The 21,139-nt window shown below is 44.2% G+C and overlaps 1 protein-coding gene across 2 annotated transcripts in view; it reads left to right on the plus strand.

Moving 5' to 3' along the window:
* Positions 1-21,139, plus strand: part of FANCM (FA complementation group M) — a 110,601-nt gene that overhangs the window by 83,812 nt on the left and 5,650 nt on the right. For both annotated transcript variants that reach the window (XM_077267248.1, XM_077267258.1), the window contains 9 exons: positions 4,950-5,137; positions 5,268-5,474; positions 7,945-8,146; positions 8,401-8,546; positions 10,910-11,062; positions 12,496-14,389; positions 16,630-16,712; positions 16,808-16,879; positions 19,963-20,073. In XM_077267248.1, coding sequence (XP_077123363.1) covers positions 4,950-5,137; positions 5,268-5,474; positions 7,945-8,146; positions 8,401-8,546; positions 10,910-11,062; positions 12,496-14,389; positions 16,630-16,712; positions 16,808-16,879; positions 19,963-20,073 — 3,056 coding nt within the window. The remainder of the gene's footprint in view (positions 1-4,949; positions 5,138-5,267; positions 5,475-7,944; positions 8,147-8,400; positions 8,547-10,909; positions 11,063-12,495; positions 14,390-16,629; positions 16,713-16,807; positions 16,880-19,962; positions 20,074-21,139) is intronic.

Consider the following 21,139-nt stretch of genomic DNA (forward strand, 5'->3'; position numbering starts at 1 on the left):
TAAAGGCCCAACTGGAGGAGGGCTGCAGTGATAGTTCACTTTGTGGAGCTTTCTCCCATCTCCCTACTGCATCTCTGGTGCTCAGCCACAGTGATCTTGGGGTTCTTCTTTACCTCTCTCACCAAGGCTCTTCTCCCACAATTGCTCAGTTTGGCTGGACAGCCAGGTCTAGGAAGACTTCTATTGGTCCCAAACGTCTTCCATTTAAGGGTTTTGGAGGCCACTGTGCTCTTAGGAACCTTGAGTACTGCAGAAATTCTGCTGTAACCTTGGCCAGACCTGTGCCTAGCCACAATTCTGTCTCTGAGCTCCTTGTCCAGTTCCTTTGACCTCATGATTCTCATTTGGTCTGACACGCACTCTGAGGTCCTATATAGACAGGTGTGTGTCTTTCCAAATCAAGTCCTATTAGTTTAATTAAACACAGCTGGACTCTAATTAAGGAGTAGAACCATCTCAAGGAGGATCACAAGGAAATGGACAGCATATGACTTAAATATGAGTGTCTGAGCAAAGGGTCGGAATACCATGTCATATTTCAGTTTTTCTTTTTTAATAAATATGCAAAAATTTCTATATTTCTGTTTTCCTTTCAGCCAAGATGGGGTGCAGAGTGTACATTAATGTGAAAAAAAGAACTTTTTTGAATTTACCAAATGGCTGCAATGAAACAGAGTGAAAAATTGAAAGGGATCTGAATACTTTCTGTCCCCACTGTATACACGAAACACACACTGCACATACACAATATACACATACTGAGCATTCATTTATACACACTGCGTATACATACAGCTCTGGCAAAAATTAAGAGACCACTGCACAGTTTTATAAAAAATCAGCTTCTCTACATATGTCTGACAACCATTCCATTCCATTCCAGTGTCAGTTGAATTCCAACCAGAGTACACCTCATTCTATTTAATGTGCTTCTGATTAGGTGATCACCTCAACCAAATCTTATTTAACAAAGGAAAGTATAAAAAAACACTCCTGTGGTGTTCACAATCCTCTTGCAATAGGAAAAGCTGGATGGCAAAACAAGTGCTAGTAATATCCCAAAAGTAATAGGAATGAAAAAATAACTTTTAACCATGCCAAAGGAGTTGAAAAGAAGTCTTGAGTGAGGGAAAAAAAGTGCTCAATTCTGGCTTTACTAGCAGAGGGGCACAGTGAGCATCATGTTGCCTCCATCCTTAAAGTTTCTAAGAAGGAAGTCCATTACAACAAGGTCAAGCAGCAGACATTGGTGACAACAAAGCTACAGACTGGCAGAGGGCAAAAATGTCTCTCCACTGACCGGGCTGACAGTCATCTTATTCGAATGTCACTCAGCAACTGCAGGATGACATCAAGTGACCTACAAAAGGAATGGCAGCTGGGGTGAAGTGCACTTCAAGAACAGTTAGTAACAGGCTCCTAGAGGCAGGAGTCAAGTCATGTAAAGCTAGAAAAAAGCCTTTCATCAGTGAGAAGCAAAGGAGAGCCAGGCTGAAGTTTGCCAAAGACCAAAAGGATTGGACCATAGAGGACTGGAGTATGGTAATCTTCTCTGATGAGTCTAATTTTCAGCTTTACCCAACACCTGGTCATCTAATGGTTAGACGGAGACCTGGAGAGGCGTACAAGCCACAGTGTCTTGCACCCGCTGTGAAATTTGGTGGAGGATCGGTGATGATCTGGGGATGCTTCAGCAAGGCTGGAATTGGGCAGGTTAAGTTTTGCGACGGACGTATGAATCAAGCCGCTTACAAGGTTATCCTGGAAAAACAGTTGATTCATTCTGCTCTCAGGTAATGTTCCCCAACTCTGAGGACTGTTTTTTCCAGCAGGAAAATGCGCCATTCCACACAGCTAGGTCAATCAAGGTGTGGATGAAGGTCCACCACATCAAATCCCTGTCATGGCCAGCCCAATCTCCAGACCTGAACCCCATTGAAAACCTCTGGAATGTAATCAAGAGGAAGATGGATTGTCACAAGCCATCAAACAAAGAAGAACTGCTTAAATTTTTGTATGCCAGGAGTGGCATAAGGTCACCCAAGAGCAATGTGAAAGACTGGTGGAAAGCATGCCAAGACGCATGAAAGATGTGATTAAAAATCATGGTTTTTCCACAAAATATTGATTTCTGAGTTCTTCCTGAGTTAAAACATTAGTATTGTTGTTTCTAAATGATTATGAACTTGTTTTCTTTGTATTATTTGAGGTTTGCAAGCACTTTTTTTTTTTATATTTTGACCATTTCTCATTTTCAGAAAATAAATTCGGCGTCGTGGCATGCGATTAGGGATCAGCTGACGCCGCACAGTCTGAAGAAGGCAGATGGAGATGAGTGAGAGGCGAAGATATGCACTGTGCATGCCCATGAATCCCAGCCCCGCAGTATGAATAAATCAGAAGACACTGCGGGGCGGGATCTCAGGCAGCGCGGCCGCCCAGGCGCAGTCAGCCTGACATCAAATGATGTCAGAAGACGGGCAGCGCTAACTGCGCATGCCCAAGGGATAACATAACAGCGCAGGCTCCGGGACAGATTCAAACAACGCTGAGGAGGCGGCGCTCGGCGCCAAGGGGGTATGAATGACGGCTGTGCTGCGTCTGATTAGGAAGGAAAGTCCCGCCTCCCTGGCAATTTCACGGTATGAGGGGGCACATTTTATAAGTGTTTATTTCAGCGTATGCAAGGAGCATAACTAAAAGAGACACCTTGTCCAAATGCAGCATTAGTGCTGCACAAGTGGCTCTTTTAGTTACAAACACCTGGGGGGGGTGACAGGTTCCCTTTAAGAAATGAAGGTCAGTCATTCCGAAAAATTGAGAAAACTTTGAAAGTGTCCCCAAGTGCAGTGGCAAAAACCATCAAGCGCTACAAAGAAACTGGCTCACATGAGGACCGCTCCAGGAAAGGAAGACCAAGCGTCACCTCTGCTTCTGAGGATAAGTTTATCTGAGACACCAGCCTCAGAAATCGCAGGTTAAAAGCAGCTCAGACTAGAGACCAGGTCAATGCCACACAGAGTTCTAGCAGCAGACACATCTCTACAACAACTGTTAAGAGGAGACTTTGTGCAGTAGGCCTTCATGGTAAAATAGCTGCTAGGAAACCACTGCTAAGGACAGGCAACAAGCAGAAGAGACTTGTTTGGGCTAAAGAACACAATGAATGGACATTAGACCAGTGGAAATCTGTGCTTTGGTCTGATGAGTCCAAATTTCAGATCTTTTGTTCCAACCATCATGTCTTTGTGAGACGCAGAAAAGGTGAACGGATGGACTCTACATGCCTGGTTCCCACCGTGAAGCATGGAGGAGGAGGTGTGATGGTGTGAGGGTGCTTGGCTGGTGACACTGTTGGGGATTTATTCAAAATTGAAGGCATACTGAACCAGCATGGCTACCACAGCATCTTGCAGCGGCATGCGATTACATTTGGTTTGCGTTTAGTTGGACCATCATTTATTTTTCAACAGGACAATGACCACAAACACACCTCCAGGCTGTGTTAGGGCTATTTGACCATGAAAGAGAGTGATGGGGTGCTACGCCAGATGACCTGGCCTCCACAGTCACCAGACCTGAACCCAATCGAGATGGTTTGGGGTGAGCTGGACCGCAGAGTGAAGGCAAAAGGGCCAACAAGTGCTAAGCATCTCTGAGAACTCCTTCAAGATTGTTGGGAGACCATTCCCGGTGACTACCTTTTGAAGCTCATCAAGAGAATGCCAAGAGTGTGCAAAGCAGTCATCAAAGCAAAAGGTGGCTACTTTGAAGAACCTAGAATATAAGACATATTTTCAGTTGTTTCACACTTTTTTTGTTAAGTATATAATTCCACATGTATTAATTTTATAGTTTTGATACCTTCAGTGTGAATGTACAATTTTAATAGTCATGAAAATACAGAAAAATCTATAAATGAGAAGGTGTGTCCAAACTTTTGGTCTGTACTGTACATACTGCGCATATCCAATATACACACAAACACACATTGCGCATACATATATACACATACACTGTGCATACATATATGCGCACTGCGCATACATATAATAGACACAAAAGAGAAAGACAGCGCAAATAAAAGTGCACATACCCCATATAGCAAGTGAAAAAAGGCTTTATTGAGAACACAAAGTGCAAAAAACATGTTGCGTTCCCTTGCGGTCGGTGGGCACTTCAAAGTGACATGCGCCGACACATCCGCATACAATGCATGTCCCTACGTACCCAATGTTAAAGATAGGTACGCAGGACGCATGCGGTAGTAGGCAGAGCATAGGCGGAACTTAAGGGAAGAAGTACGCAGCCATACGCAGACCAGCCAAACGCAAACATGAACCCGGCCTTAAAGGGGGTTGTCTAGGAGGCACACATATTGCTGCTGTTCACACATTGATCGGATGCTTTTGCATTTATGCATCTTTTTTTTTCTTGCTACTGCTGGTTCTTTTGCATGGGAGTTGTACTTATTGAATTGAGGATTTATAATTGTTGTTAGCCAGTTTACTTATACTCTATTGGGAGTTTGTGCATGTCTTTATATGCTGTTGTTTTTAAATGTTTTTATGTTTTTTGCACTTTGTGTTCTCAATAAAGCCTTTTTTTTTTCTCTTGCTATGTGATGTATGTGCACTTTTAATTGCGCTGTCTTTCTCTTTTTTGTCTATTATATGTTCCCATGCGCAATAGTTGCACCCCTTATTATTATTTTGTAACTATTATGAGCGGTGCCTGCTAATTTCTCTTTTCCATTCTGCGCATACATATACAGTACACACTGCGCATACATATACTGTAGATACACATACACTGCGCATACTTACACATAGCAAGCAGCTGAATTCTCTTTCGGCTATTGATGATATTTAGATACCACTTAAAGCTTTCAGTCCCTCTCTAAATTATTTATTACGTTATTTTAAAACTGGCCTCCTACTTTAATTCAGGTCAGAGTTCCTCCGGTGGTTCTCCTGAAGACACTCGAATCATGATCTTTTCTTCATTCCGGGACAGCGTCCAAGAAATAGCGGAAATGCTCAACCGGCACCAGCCTGTTGTCAGGGTTATGACGTTTGTGGGCCATTCGTCCACTGGGAAAGGAGTTAAAGGTTTTACCCAGAAAGAGCAGCTAGAGGTGAGCACAGAACCTTTCCCATATTTACGGTCCTCGATAGTCACTGCTGTTGGTTGCCTAAATATTGACCAGGAAGAGTTGACCTTTTGACATCGACCAAAAGCCGTGATCAAGTTGTACCATTTCCCAGGTGGTGAAGCGTTTCCGGGAGGGTGGGTATAATACACTGGTCTCCACCTGCGTAGGAGAAGAAGGCTTGGACATCGGAGAGGTGGATCTCATAATTTGCTTCGATGCACAGAGAAGTCCTATCCGTCTGGTCCAGAGAATGGGTCGAACGGGAAGGAAACGGCAAGGACGAATAGTGGTCATATTGTGCCAAGGACGAGAGGAACGGGTATGTGGACAGTATTTATTTTTCAAAATTTTATGAGCCTTTTTTATGGAGCATATACACCCAAAACAGAATTGTAATCGTTCTCCATGTAAAATTATTATATTTAAAATATTATTCGACATTGCGGGAAAAAAAAAAAAAGCCATGTCTTCTGGTCATTGACTGCGTATATAGGGGAAGATGATGGACAGCACAATAGAAAGTGAAATATACCTACAGTACAGTTTTCTTTTTGTAATTCAGTTTATCATGGTTTTGTGGTAATGATTTTAAAAAATTTAGGCCATTTCAAGCCGGAAGCTGGATAATTGGGAGAGGCGCAGGGAGGGAGACTGGGCGATTTAGAGAGGCGCAGGGAGGGAGACTGGGCGATTTGGAGAGGTACAGGGAGGGAGACTGGGTGAGGCGGCGTAGGGAGGGAGACTGGGTGATTGGGAGAGGCGTAGGGAGGGAGCCTGGGAGATTGGGAGAGAGGCGCAGGGAGGGAGACTTGGCGATTGGGAGAGGAGCAGGGAAGGAGACTGGGCGATTGGGAAAAGCGCTGACAGGTAGACTGGGTGATTTGGAAAGGCGCAGGAAGGGAGACTGAGGCGGCGTAGGGAGGTAGACTGGGTGAGGTGGCATAGAGAGGGAGACTGGGCGATTGGGAGAGGCGTAGGTATGGAGACTGGACTATTGGGATAGAGGCGCTGGGAGGGAGACTTGGCAATTAGGAGATGAGCAGGGAAGGAGACTCGGAGATTTGGAGAGGCGCAGGGAGGAAGATTGCGTGAGGCGGCGAGGTGTAGGGAGGGAGACTAGGCGTTTGGGAGAGACGTAGGGAGGGATACTAGGAGATTTGGAGAGGCACAGGGATAGAGACTGGGTGAGGCGGTGTAGGGAGGGAGACCATGAGGCGACGTAGGGAAGGAGACTGGGTGAGGCGGCGTATGGAGGGAGATTGGGAGAGGCATAGGGAGGGAGACTGGGCGATTGGGAGAGACATAGGGATGGAGACTGGGCTTTTGGAAGAGAGGCGGAGGGAGGGAGACTTGGCGATTGGGAGAGGAGCAGGGAAGGAGACTGGATGATTTGGAGAGGCTCAGGGAGGAAGACTGTGTTGGGCGGCGTAGGGAAAAAGACTGGGCGATTGGGAGAGGTGTAGGGAGGGAGACTGGATGATTGGGAAAGACATAGGGAGGAGACAGGGTAATTGGGAGAGACGAAGGGAGGGAGATTGGGTTAGGCGGCATAGAGCGGGAGATTGGGCAAGGTGTAGGGAGGGAGACTGGGTGAGGTGGCATAGAGAGGGAGACTGGGCGATTGGGAGAGGTGCAAAGGCGGCGTATGGAGGGAGACTGGGTGAGGCAACGTAGGGAGGGAGACTGCGATTGGGAGAGGCGTAGGGAGGGAGACTGTGATTGAGAGAGGCTTAGGGAGGGAAATTGGGCAATTAAGAGAAGCGTAGGGAGGGAGACTGGGCTATTGGGAGAGAGACGCAGGGAGGGAGACTTGGCGAATGGGAGAGGAGCAGGGAGGGAGACTGGATGATTTGGAGAGGCTCAGGGAGGAAGACTGTGTTGGGCGGCGTAGGGAAAAAGACTGGGCGATTGGGAGAGGTGTAGGGAGGGAGACTGGATGATTGGGAAAGACATAGGGAGGAGACAGGGTAATTGGGAGAGACGAAGGGAGGGAGATTGGGTTAGGCGGCATAGAGCGGGAGATTGGGCAAGGTGTAGGGAGGGAGACTGGGTGAGGTGGCATAGAGAGGGAGACTGGGCGATTGGGAGAGGTGCAAAGGCGGCGTATGGAGGGAGACTGGGTGAGGCAGCGTAGGGAGGGAGACTGCGATTGGGAGAGGCGTAGGGAGGGAGACTGTGATTGAGAGAGGCTTAGGGAGGGAAATTGGGCAATTAAGAGAAGCGTAGGGAGGGAGACTGGGCTATTGGGAGAGAGACGCAGGGAGGGAGACTTGGCGAATGGGAGAGGAGCAGGGAGGGAGACTGAGCGATTGGGAGAGGTGGAGTCTGTGTCCATTTTGGTGGAGTTTATATAAAATGGACCAACTCCTAAAATGTATAATAAATTGGGTTCAGTAGGACAATGCAGGACATGCTGTAAATGTTTTCAGAATAATTTGGGAAAGTTATGAAATGTCCTATAAATGTCTGTTCTGTTCCTGATCTAAGGATCTCTGCTTTTAGTTGAGATGAATCTGTGCTGCAGTTTAGGTACATGCTCACATGTACATGTGCTGGCGAGTCTGAATCTGAAGTCAGCTAAATTGAGGAGTGAGAGTCGGATTCGGTAGTTTGGCTTACCGACTCCACAGCCCTGGTAGGGAGGAGACTGGGTGATTGGTGGAGGCAGAAAGAGAAGACTGGGCACTTGATGGAGAGGTGCAGGGAGGGAGGCTAGACGATTGAGAGGTGCATGTAGTTGTTTCCTCTGGCTTTATGAAACCCTACTGACTTTCATTGCATTTCTACAGACCTATAACCAGAGTCAGTGTAATAAGAGAAGCATCTATAAGGCCATCATGGGAAACACAGATTTGCACCTCCACCAACAAAGCCCACGCATGGTGCCAGAAGGGATCAATCCTACGGTGCACAAAATGTTCATCACACAAGGAGCCTTCGATGGTAGAGATGGAAATTCCTCCAAAGAGCGACGATCTGGCGTGACCCACCGTAAGTAGTCATTATTCTTCAATGCAGTGGGTGTGCTACAGCAAAGGCAATGGTCATTGTTCAGATTTACCTTGAGTGTTCCTTTCTATCCATGAGATTGATGAAACTACATGCTGGTGCATTAAACAGCGCTCTTGGTGGTCATATTTTGTAATAGAGCTTTGGATTTCAAAGATATATTCTTGTAATGGCTAATGAAAATCTTCTTGTGGTCAGAGAGTTTCTTCTCTAACTCATTTTACACAAATCCACAGACTCCACGAAAGACGACGGGTTCCTGACCAACGCAGAATTTGAGACTTGGGACAGATTGTATCGTTTAAAGGAATCTGACGGAGTGACGGATTTTATTGTACCCCAAACCTGCTTTGAGCTATTTAAAGACCCCAACCACATAATTGTAAGTAGATTAGATTTTCCTAGTTTTTATGGACTTCTGTTCTTTTGTACGGGGTATCTTATTTCAAAGACTTTTCTGCTTTCGACAGTCCTTTTTTGTATGAAGGGTCACCTGATCAGCCATTTATTTACAGGATGTTCCCTACTGGTGGACAGGAATTAAGAGTTCAATCCTGCGGCACCACCTCAGGAAAAATGAAGTATTACACTTTTTTATTTAAAATCAATGGATTGTTTTTATAAAACATGGACTTGTAATCCTCCAGAACCAGATGCACCTTGTTTGCTCTAGATAATAGGGGAACACTTATATTATAGCTTTCAATGTTATAAAGTGATTGCATAACGCTAATATATGACCGCTGGGACTCCAACTGCTACGGAGCATGAAGGAGTTGCAGCGCTGCTGTAGTACTGTATTCCCTTCATTGTTTTTCCCTTGCACAGTGGGTATGCCTCTTAAAATATATAGGGTCGGTTAGAGATCCCTGCACAATTGGGTGAACCAAAGCACTGACGTATGGATATGCAGCACTAAACCATCACTGCTTCACCCCTAAAGCAGGGGTGGGCAATTCGTTTTCCTGAGGGGCCACATGACAGACCGTGACTGTTGTGGAGGCCGAACCAATAGGCTGAAATTAATTGTGCTCAATATTAATATATTCTAATTATTTATATTAATTGTATGACTTAATATTTAGCTGGGTAAAGTATGCTGACATCCTTCTATATACAGTATGATTTACCACATAGCCTCGTATATACAGTATGATCCACCACATAGCCTCCTATATACAGCATGAGCCCCACATAGCCTCCCAATATACAGTGTGAGCCTCCCTGAATACAGTGTGAGCCTCACAAAGCCTCCCTATATACAGTGTGAGCCCCACATAGCCTCCTATATACAGCATGAGCCCCACATATTCTTCCAATATACAGTGTGAGCCACCCTGAATACAGTGTGAGCCTCACATATCCTCCTTATATACAGTGTGAGCCCCACATAGCCTCCTAATATACAGCATGAGCCCCACATAGCCTCCCTATATACAGTGTAAGCCCCCACATAGCCTCCATATATACAGTGTGAGTCTCCATATAGCCTCCGAATATACAGTGTGAGCCACCCTGAATACAGTGTGAGCCTCACATAGCCTCCTTATATACAGTGAGCCCCACATAGCCTCCTATACACAGCATGAGCCCCACATAGCCTCCCAATATACAGTGTTGGCCTCCCCGAATAGTGTGAGCCTCACATAGCCTCCTTATATACAGTGTGAGCCCCACATAGCCTCCTATATACAGCATGAGCCCCACATAGCCTCCCAATATACAGTGTGAGCCTCCCCGAATACAGTGTAAGCCTCAGATAGCCTCCTTATATAGTGTGAGCCCCACATAGCCTCCCTATATACAGTGAGTCCCCACATAGCCTCCTATATACAGCATGAGCCCCACGTAGCCTCCCAATATACAGTGTGAGCCTCCCTGAATACAGTGTAAGCCTCACATAGCCTCCCTATACACAGTGTAAGCCCCCACATAGCCTCCATATATACAGTGTGAGTCCCCACATAGCCTCCCTATATACAGTGAGTCCCCACATAGCCTCCTATATACAGCATGAGCCCCACGTAGCCTCCCAATATACAGTGTGAGCCTCCCTGAATACAGTGTAAGCCTCACATAGCCTCCCTATATACAGTGTAAGCCCCCACATAGCCTCCATATATACAGTGTGAGTCCCCACATAGCCTCCCTATATACATAAAAATGTCATACATAAAAATATGACATACATATTAAAAAACAACAACAAATACTCTCCTCATTCCTCCCTGCGTTCTGCTTCTGGCTGTTGTGCACGGATTCTCAGCAGCAACGCGATAAAATGGCGTCATTACGTCTGCTGTCTCATACGCTGATTGATGGAAGATGGAGCCAGTAGCCCCGACATCAACCAATGTATTCACCGCTGTCTGCATCCTGAGGATGCAGATAGCGGTGACAGTGGGCAGCGGATGAATGGCAGGAGGAGGAGGGCACAGTGCCGGCCCGGGTCACTGTTTCAGCCTTTCGGCTTTCTCGGTCCATCCAACCTGGAACAGCCAGAAGGCTGGATTTAGCCTAAGGGCCACAGTTTTCCCATGCCTGGTCTAGAGGCTCCTTTGATAGTCTAATGTATAAGATGGAAAACCCAGCTGTGTGGATTGCCACCTCCCCATACTTCTTTCTGCATCCAGCCTCATACACCACCAGTGTGGTACATTTCCTTATGAATTTGCCGGGCGATACTGACAATGAATTAGTGCTAGCATGCACACTGACCATCCTTTCCTCCTCTGCGCCATCTAGGAGGTGGTCCCGGGAAACGTCCGCAAGCTTTCACTATCTGAATGGAGCTTGTGGCAGAACCGTCCTTTTCCGACCGTCTCTGTCGATCACTCTCTTCGGTGTCAGAATTTCATCGCTGCTATGGAATTGATTGAGCAGATGAGATTGGAGGAGGTAAGCACTACTGCCACCTTTCACTGTTAGGTGACCATGCATCTGCCTGCCTATGGCTGCTCCAGATATTATCCTCCCTTCGGTCCTTGTATTACGGGTGACCTCTCTTAAACCACCTAAAAGGTCTTGTCTGCATTAAGGATCCTGCACCCATTGTGGCTGGGGCGCGGTAACTGTACATGGAGTACCGCTAATTGCCGTGCTGCTTTCTACTTGACATCATGGTAAGCACAGTCGGAGCACAGCAATTAATGGTAATCCGTGTGTGTTTACCGTGGACCAGCTGTGCAACATGCTCTGGCCACCCTCAATACGAGACCATATGGAGCGATTGGCCACACATAGCAGAAACTGTGCCCTCTTGTGGTGGCCAGTGGTTGCACAGTCTTGAACAATGGGGTCTCTGGCTGAACAATTTTGCAACAAAATCATGTGTCCTTAAATCACCACTGATGGGTAGAGTTTTGGTCGTGTGCCGCCATTTTCCCCATTTTTCAAAATTGTGCAGTCACTGGTTACCATGTGTTGACAGGCTTTGGGCAACTTTTTCCAGCCACTTGGGTAACCGTGTAGCCAGACGGTGCATCTGGGGGTGCAGTGAACAGCGCGATGAAGCTCCAATCACCTGTGACATCCCAATGGTTGTAAAACAGAGTTGTGCGGCAATTGGCCATAACAGTGGACAGAGATTCAGCCTTATGTGGCTGACCTTACTGTATGATTTTATACTAAAATTTAGACAGCTAATCATGTAACAGGCAACAATAAAAATCATGAGCTGCTCTTTTTAGTGTCTTTCTGCTCTGTCTAATTTTAGATGACCTCCTATATGATGTTTGCAGGCCCTATTTGGGCATATAGATGGGGCTTGTATAGAGAATCTTGTCCTGTCATGGTTTTTTTTAACTGGTGAACCTACCTGTAATGTAAAAGCAACCATAAGTCATATCGTAAAAACCCAATTACAGCCCTTTAAGGATACAAAATAACTACAGAAATAATTGAAAATCTCTTGAACCATTTTTTAGTAGTCCCTTACCATCTGTCTTGTGCATTACCCCATGATGACTACTCGCCCGCCCTGCTTTAATGATTCTCAGTGCTTATCCCCTTCTATATAGCTTCTTGACATTGAGAGGGGTCAGGCTTTTTTCTCTTAGGCTCTTGATAGAGTAAAGAGTTTTGCACTCTCGTGCTTTTACGGCATGTGAAGAATTCAGCCGTTTCTAGTATGGGATTTATTTGTCTTTCATTTTGCACTTTTCTATGTATAGGCATAAATGAGTTGCTCTTATCTTTTTATGTATTTTGTGTTTGATACTTTATGCCTCCATCTGATGTACATGGTAGTAAATAGGGCACTCCATTTAACTACTCCTGTGATACAATGGTTTATAAAAAAAATAGCAAGTTTTTCTTCCACCATTTTGCAGAACGGTTGCAAGTATGATGAAGAGATGAAGTCGTTTTTTCAGGAGGAGGACGTCCAGCCATTACGTAAAGGCCTTAAAGATAGAGTTTGCCCAACCGCTAATTCCAAGGCCAAAAAAAAGTCGCCAGTCATCAAAAATGCAAAGAACTCCATTTTGTTCTCTACCATTGAGCCTGATGAAGATTTCAAGTCAACGTCCAAAGGTTCTAACAGCATAAGGTCGTGTTCTGACGAGCTTCCCAGGACAGATATGTTGATTAATGTTTCAGAGATGAAGGAAGCCAGTGCTATAGAGGTTGACCTGAATCATGATGTGACCGATGGCATGGAAATTGAAGCGCTTGCAAAGAGCCCTATAAATGTGGATGAAGTTTCCACAACAAATTCCCAAAGGACAATGTTGAAATCTCCATCAAAGATGGACTCTAATTACAATGGTCGTGATGATGATTCCACTTCTCTTTTATCTAATTTCTTCTATGCTCCACCATCACTTAATACTCATGAAATTCCCAATGGGTTGACCAACGACTGGGTGAAGCAAATGCTATCAAGAGTCAATAAATTCTTAACCTATTCCCCTCCGCCGTTATCTGACCTCAATTCTTTGGTTAGTGTAGAATTTTTTGTGGGATCTGAACTCCCACCTATAGCCATGAGTCATTTAAGTCAACCAGATTATTTAGAGGATTATCCAGACTCTACCGACGTTCATAAACAAGCGACATGTGAGAATATAGTTTCAAGCTCAACAAATCAACCAAATAAAGGAGATGATGTAGTGACTGGTGACACCAATGGCGTTGTAGATATACAATCAATGCATGAGCAGCTATGGGATAATATTTTTGATTGTGATGAAGAAGATGAAGTCTATGAGGAAAATGTTGACCCACCTCCAATATACAACCATGCCATACACAAAGATCATGGTTATAAAAATAACTGTGAGGATTTTGACATTCTTGCAAAGACAGAGATTCACGTCATGAAGCCAAGGACTGTAAAAGATCATATCAACATTGAAAATTCATCTGTGTCTTGTAATTTAAATGTCATCCAAGACCGAAATACTAGTAAAAGTGATGATACAGACATTGATGTCCTAAGGTCTTCCAAGTGCCAGAAGGTCGAATCTCCACAAGAGTTACAGGAAGATGAACTGAATTCAATTCCTGATGACCTTGACGACAGCTTCGATTTATTTGAAGATGAAGCATTTGCAGAAATTGACCATTTGACTTCAGGCAAGGCTGGCACCACCAACAAGCCTGGTGATGAAGGGACCAACGTGAACTTCAATATGTTTGACCCATCTCTACTATCTGAGGACACTACAGGACATGAACCAGATAGCCAAACTTCTTCCTTATCCATTGAGAACCCACAAGTGAAAGAGGATGATGATTTTGATTGTTCTCAAGAATTATTTTCTGTCAATTTTGACCTTGGATTTTCCATTGAGACTGATTCTTCGGAAGGTGAAGAGGATGGACAGCCGGAGAGTGAGTATGAAGAAGAACCCAACCACTTTAAGGAACCCAGTCCTCCTAAAAGGATAGTAAAAGGAGGAGGCATCATGTCTACTCCTCTAACTTCTGGGACTAGAAACGCCACCTATGTGGCTATGTCTGATAAACACATTTCTTTACTCTCGCCTTTACCCCCACTTGAAGGCAAGTTTTCCCAGACTCCTGAAAATTCATATTGTACCTCTTCGTTTCTAAAATCGCCCATGGAAAAAACAGGCTCCTCTAAAAAATCTTTTGATACTTTTGCTAAATCTGATTTGGTTACACCAACTAAGAAGATTAAAGTGAGGGAAGAAAACACCCTCATTGTTGTACGATCCAAAGAAAATCCAGAAACTAAGGCAGATCCTTCTAGAACTACAGGTACGTACCATTTCATCTACAAACTGGTCTTGAAATACATGTGTTTATTAGGGATCATTAAACATTTAAAGTGGCAGACATTTTTCTAGATCTCATGCCAGTGATGAACGCTACAGTCTGCCCCTTCCACAAAGGGGTTGTCTGGTTTGGAAACACTATTTGCAAATTGGAGAGTTCTGGGGTGGTAGAAAGAGTATTTAGGACCCTCCTCTATTAGAGAGCAGGTAACAGTGGTAATGTAGGGGAAAAGAACATGTAAAAAAAGTCTTGCTATTTTGCCGTATTCAGCCCCTTTGCCAAAGTATTTTTGGCCATAATTAAAAGACAAACCCTGATTCCTCAATCCTCTGTTCCTCCTCTTCCTCTTCTTAACATTAAGAAAATGACAACAACAATGGCTCCTGTAAAAGGGGTTAAGCTATATTGGGCAGCTCTTGTGGTTGTTGAATGCCGGAAAAATGGGAAAGCTCAGGGATCTGCGCAAGCAGTCAAGAATCGGGTTATGTTGTGGGTGGTATGTAGTGGTTAGTACCCAACAAAAGTGGTCTAAGTGGTGCACATGAAGAATGAAGGCTTGTTGGCCTGGTCCGATCTTCCAGAAGAGGAGATACTATAGGACAAATTGCTCAAAAGTTACTGTTGGCTATGATAGAAAGGATTCATAAACCGCGCAACATCCTAGCTTCTTGTGTATGGGGCAGTCAGTTAGCATGTCCATGCTGATCTCCCGGATTTACTATGGGAAGAAGACAGGCCTACAGATGCAGCATGATGGGTTTGACAAACTCCTGCCATTTATGTGAATGTGACAAACATTGTACGGAGTTTGTATCATCAGTATCATCAGGGCAGCACTAATCCCTAATCCCAGTGATAAAGAAAATAATCACTACAGTTATTATCATTTGCCAATATCTTTGATCACTTGCTATATGCCCGCATCCTCCACCACGTGATTTGGTACATCCAGCAGAGATCTGGTCTTGACAGGTCATTGGAATAAAATGGAAATTTATTTAGACCAAAAGTTACAATTAAAAGGGATAAAGTTCAGATCTAAAACAAAAAATTGTACGGAGAACCCTATATATACGAAGGGGTCTCTATTAATACTAATAATAATGATAATCATTATATATATATATATATATATATATATATATATATATATATATATATATATACACTATATATAGGAGGAGATGACATACAGGTATATAGTATATACAGAAGAGATGACATACAGGTATATACTATATACAGGAGGAGATGACACATGGGTATATACAATATACAGGAGGAGATGACATACAGCAGGTATATACTATTTACAAGGGAGATGACATACAGGTATATACTATATACAGGAGATGACACAGGTGTATACTATATATAAGGGAGATAACAAACATGTATATACTGAGGGGAAAATGAGAGGTGTGAGGTGAAAATGAAAAGGTATGAGTGCAAAATGAGAGGAGTGAGGGAAAATAGTGAAGTGATCGGAAAATTGCAGATGTGAGGTCGAAATGACAAGTGTTAGGGGGGAATGAGAGTAGGAGAGGAGTGAGGGGGAAAATAAGAGGTGTAAGGGAGAAAATGAGAGATGTGAGGGGGAAAATGAGAGGCGTGATGAGAAAATAAGAGAAGTGAGGTGCTATAACTAACTACAGACATTTACTATGCCCAGGCACCACCGGGCTCTTCAGCTAATATATATATATATATAATTTATTTAATATCTTTAGCCATTTTTAAGGGCAACTTTTATTCTAAGTTTCTTTTTATTCAAATCGCCTATGAAGACCGGATCTTTCTTAGATTTTCAATATTGCTAGTGACTTCTTTTGCAAGATAATACCCCCTCTCACAGTGCAAAATTGTTCAGGAACATGATGCCATTGGTTTAGTGGAGTCCATGGGTCAAAGCTGCTTTTTTGAGGAATCTGCACCATGTTAAGCACATGGTGTAATGTTCTGGCTGATTGGTGTATACGTTGTCTTTTCTTTTATTCTTTATTTACGCTCTTCTCCTCCTTTTATACAATCCAGCATGTCCCCTATATCCCCTATTATAGTAATAATGACCTCGGGGACAGCTATTTTCTTTCTGTAGCTGCAGGACCCCGAACATCGAGGTCAGACTCTGGGGATTTAATTGCTGTCGTTCGCTGTATTTTTGCCTTTTCATTACGTTTTTTTTATCATTCTGTTCTGGGATTTTTGTTGTCTCTCCACAGGTAGCAGCTCCGAGAGTGAAGATGATGTCGTCTTTAGACGGAAAAGAAAATTGACTGGCGCCAATGTCCTCAGGTCTCCAGAGGTGAGACGGGGAATCGTCTGACAACAATGCGCTGTGAGGCGACTGTATGCTCCGATTTTGGTTTTTATTAGTTTCTTTACAATTTCGTTTTGCAGACCCCTAGCAGCGAGTGTGATTTCGAGTCACCGATGCCCACAGACAAGAAGCGCCGACACCTCCTTAACCGAGTAAGCCTGCTGTCAGGGAAGTTCTGCCCATCTTTAATAAAAAAAAAATCAGTCCATCCAATAATCCAGAATACTCGATCAATTAATGATCAGATTACAACCTTATGCTTTTTGCGTCACCATAGACTTACACATCTATTCTGGCATAGACGGGACCCGATGTTGATAATTATTCTGGGTTAACTCCCCACAATTAAAGAGAATGACATACAGTGAGAAGAACTACCGTATCTATCTACTGCTACTCGCTCTTTGTGTCGCTCGCTCCTTTCTCTGTCTGTTGCTCGCTCCTTTCCCTGTCTGTCACTCGCTCCTTTCCCTGTCTGTCGCTCGCTCCTTTCCCTGTCTGTCGCTCGCTCCTTTCCCTGTCTGTCGCTCGCTCCTTTGCCTGTCTGTCGCTCGCTCCTTTGCCTGTCTGTCGCTCGCTCCTTTCCTTGTCTGTCGCTTGCTCGCTCCTATCTCTCCATCTATATATGTGCTATATATTTGTAATGACAAATTTCTTTATACAGCTGAGTTTCCGTGCCTCTGTTTCCCCGCAGACACATCGTATTCCAAGTCGAATGTTGATCAGCTGTCGGCATTGTTCCCTCTCATTATGTGGATGGGTCCGGGCCCCGTTCTTACCATTACCTTGCATTGTATATAAAATTACCCTGAAGCCATTTAGCAGCCATTACGCCCATTATCTGTATACATGTAAGACTATATACCATTAGTATGGTCCTGTACAATGCGGGTGAGGTCTGCGCAGCTCCTAATCACATCTCATGCAGGATAAAGGAGCACGTCATCCCGCTGTTCTAGTAATTTAGCTAACGAACTCCTTCTATGCGTCGTCTGTACAGAGAATAGCGTGCACATGTAATTTGTCGGAAAATATAAATGATTGGCGACATCTTGTCATCGCCTAGCAACAGCAGTCATCCGGGAAGCTGCACTTTCTGCAGCTCGTTCAAGGCTGATAATGAAAAGCGGTGTCGGAATCCACTGGTCCTTGGACTCTTCTTAGTGAATGTTATTTTTCGTTCCTTTGTTTCACAGGCGGTGACCCCTGCTCCCCGACTCCACACTAATGCTATACATTGTGGTGTCACCGCCATCACTGTGCTTTCATGGAATTTTTATTGCAAAAACATCTGCTTTTTCAAGAGTTAGAAAACCTTCTGACTAATGTATTTTCTGACAAGTCAATGATGACACAGAAAGGACTTCAGTTACAGCGTGTATCTGGTCAGGGGGTCTCAGTGCACTGATACAGAGATTGCACAACATTTTCACAAAGGAAACATTTGTGCCATGAATAAATTTGGCCTAATGTTTGAGCTTTGTGTGGCGGTAGTATGTAAACCCTGTATGGTGGTAGCTCGAGAGCTCTAGGATGGCGGTAACGTGTGAGCTCTGGTATGGCGGTAGTATGTAAACCCTGTATGGCGGGTGCTCGTGAACTCTGGGATGGCGAAAGTGCGTGACCTCTGTGTGACAGTATGTGATGGTATCGCATGAGCTTTGGGATGTCGGTAGGGTGTGAGCGCTGGCATAGGGGTAGCGCCTGAGCTCTGTATGACAGTAGTATGTAAAACCTGTATAGCGGTAGCATGTGAGCTCTGGATGGCAGTAGCGTGTGAGCTTTGGGATGTTAGTAGTGTATGAGCTCTGTATGGGGGTAGTAGGTAACCCTGTATGGCAGTAGCATGTGAGCTTTGGATGGCTGTACCGTGTGAGCTCTGGGATGGGGGTAGCACCTGAGCTCTGTATGGCAGTAGTATGTAAACCCTGTATAGTGGTAGCATGTGAGCTCTGGATGGCGGTAGCGTGTGAGCTTTGGGATGTCAGTAGGGTATGAGCTCTCTATGGGGGTAGTATGTAACCCTGTATGGCAGTAGCGTGTGAGCTTTGGAAGGCTGTACCGTGTGAGCTCTGGGATGGGGGTAGCGCCTGAGCTCTGTATGGCAGTAGTATGTAAACCCTGTATAGCGGTAGCGTGTGAGCATTGGGATGTCAATGGGTATGAGCTCTGTATGGGGGTAGTATGTAACCCTGTATGGCAGTAGCGTGTGAGCTTTGGATGGCGGTACCGTGTGAGCTTTGGGATGTCAGTAGGGTATGAGCTCTGTATGGGGGTAGTATGTAACCCTGTATGGCAGTAACGTGTGAGCTTTGGATGGCTGTACCGTGTGTGCTGTGGGATGGGGTAGCGCCTGAGCTCTGTATGGCAGTAGTATGTAAACCCTGTATAGCGGTAGCATGTGAGCTCTGGATGGCGGTAGCGTGTGAGCTTTGGGATGTCAGTAGGGTATGAGCTCTGTATCGGGGTAGTATGTAACCCTGTATGGCAGTAGTGTGTGAGCTTTGGATGGCGGTACCGTGTGAGCTCTGGGATGGGGGTAGCGTCTGAACTCTGTATGGTGGTAGTATGTAAACCCTGTATGGCAGTAGCATGTGAGCTCTGTAGAGCTGTAGCACTTGAGGTCTGTATGGCGGTACCATGTAAGCTATGGCGGTAGGGTGTGAGCTCTGGCATAGGGGTAGCACCTGAGCTCTGTATGGTAGTAGTATATAAACTCTATATAAACCTATAAATAAACTATATAGTCAAAAAAAATTTTTATAAAATATTTAAACCTTTATTGAAGAAGTTTTTTTTCTAAAAATAATATGCAAAATCAAATAAAGTAAGGTGAGCAAGCTAAGGCGACACAGCAGCATGGACGAGATGCACCAGTGTATACAGGCCTACATGGCAGGCTAATATATGAAGTGCTGGGTTCCAACAGAGGATACCCTTAAATACACAGCTTGGCATGCACAAATCAAGAAATAAAGTAAAAATGGAAATGGATAAATAAGCATAAATCGAATCAATAAATACCTGTAGTCACCTCTTCCTGCTGTGTTGGAGCTCTGTGTAGAGCGTGAGGTCTGTAATGCCGTAGCTTGTGAGCTTTGGGATGTGAGCTCTGGGAAGGCTGCACTGTATGGTACTGATGCCTGTACAGTTCATGGTGACATTTAATGCTTAATAAATATTTAATTACCAATAATCTTTTGTCTGATTTTTTTTTTTTTTTTTTTTTTTACAGCTGGATTCTGATGATGAAAACTTTGTTAAACCCCCCACTCATCACAGGGTTATTGTGCACAATGGCCGAAAGGAAAATGATGAGGAAACGCCGAAACACAAGAAGAAGAAGGTTTGTAGTAGAGGCTGTTGTGTAGGCTTTATGTTTCTCCAGTGCAGGGAAGTTGAACACTTGGTCCCCTCAAATATCACTGACAATCGATGGAGCAGCTTTATGATAAGAGACTCATCTACGACGCACAAATAACACAAGCTCTGAACAGTTCTATACTTTCTGATTATTCAGAAAATGTAATTATTCAGTGATGTACTTATTTGCTGGGTCCTCCAAAGCTAGAAATATGTTGTAGCTGCTCTCTCCTTTGGATAAAAGATGAAGACAACTCTCTCTTTCTCTAGAAATGATTTTTTTTTATTTAGAATCAATTATTTGCCAAACATATGTACTTTTTTAATATGGTGTAAATGTTGCTGTTCTCCTGAATCCGGCGTTGTTTTTCTTTTGTTTTTACACCTCTCCGTTCCTGAGATATGGGCCCTTCTTCCCTGTAAATAAATCTAGTCTTGTTAACAAAGGTCCTCTAGATGACTCCCACCAGCAGAGTTCTGGACCACGCTCCATTTTCTAGCAATACTAGATTTACATACATGGAAGAAAGGGCCATATCTCAGGAACAGAGAGTCACAGGGAGAAAAGAAACGCTGCACCGGATTCGGGAGAACAGCGGCATTTACACCAAATGATAAATTACATATCTATGACAAGTGACTGGTACCCTTTAAGGCCATTATAGTCTGCACCCTGAATCATTTAACTGTGCATAGTTATAGTCTGGTTAATTTCATGTCTAATGGTAACATCTTGTTGTTATTATTTAGGCTTAAATTGTGTATGCCATAATTGTTATGGAAGCAAATGGGTTAATTCCCCTCCCCCACAAAAAAAACCCACTTCCTCTTCTCTTCATGCCTTATTAATACCTGAAAGTGGAAGAGGTGGTGTATTTGGAGCAATGACGAGCTTAAATAAAAAAAAAAGTCAACGTGATCCTTGACCTCCACACCATTCCACGTCTTATAAAATAAAGATCTTCCTCTTTGCACTCGCTTACTTGGGTAATGGGAGAAGTAACTGTTCTTCCAGCTCAGTGGCACATTGCAGGGAATTTATTGGTTTT

Source organism: Ranitomeya variabilis, chromosome 1 (assembly GCF_051348905.1).
Source record: "Ranitomeya variabilis isolate aRanVar5 chromosome 1, aRanVar5.hap1, whole genome shotgun sequence".
NCBI classification, from domain to species: domain Eukaryota; kingdom Metazoa; phylum Chordata; class Amphibia; order Anura; family Dendrobatidae; genus Ranitomeya; species Ranitomeya variabilis.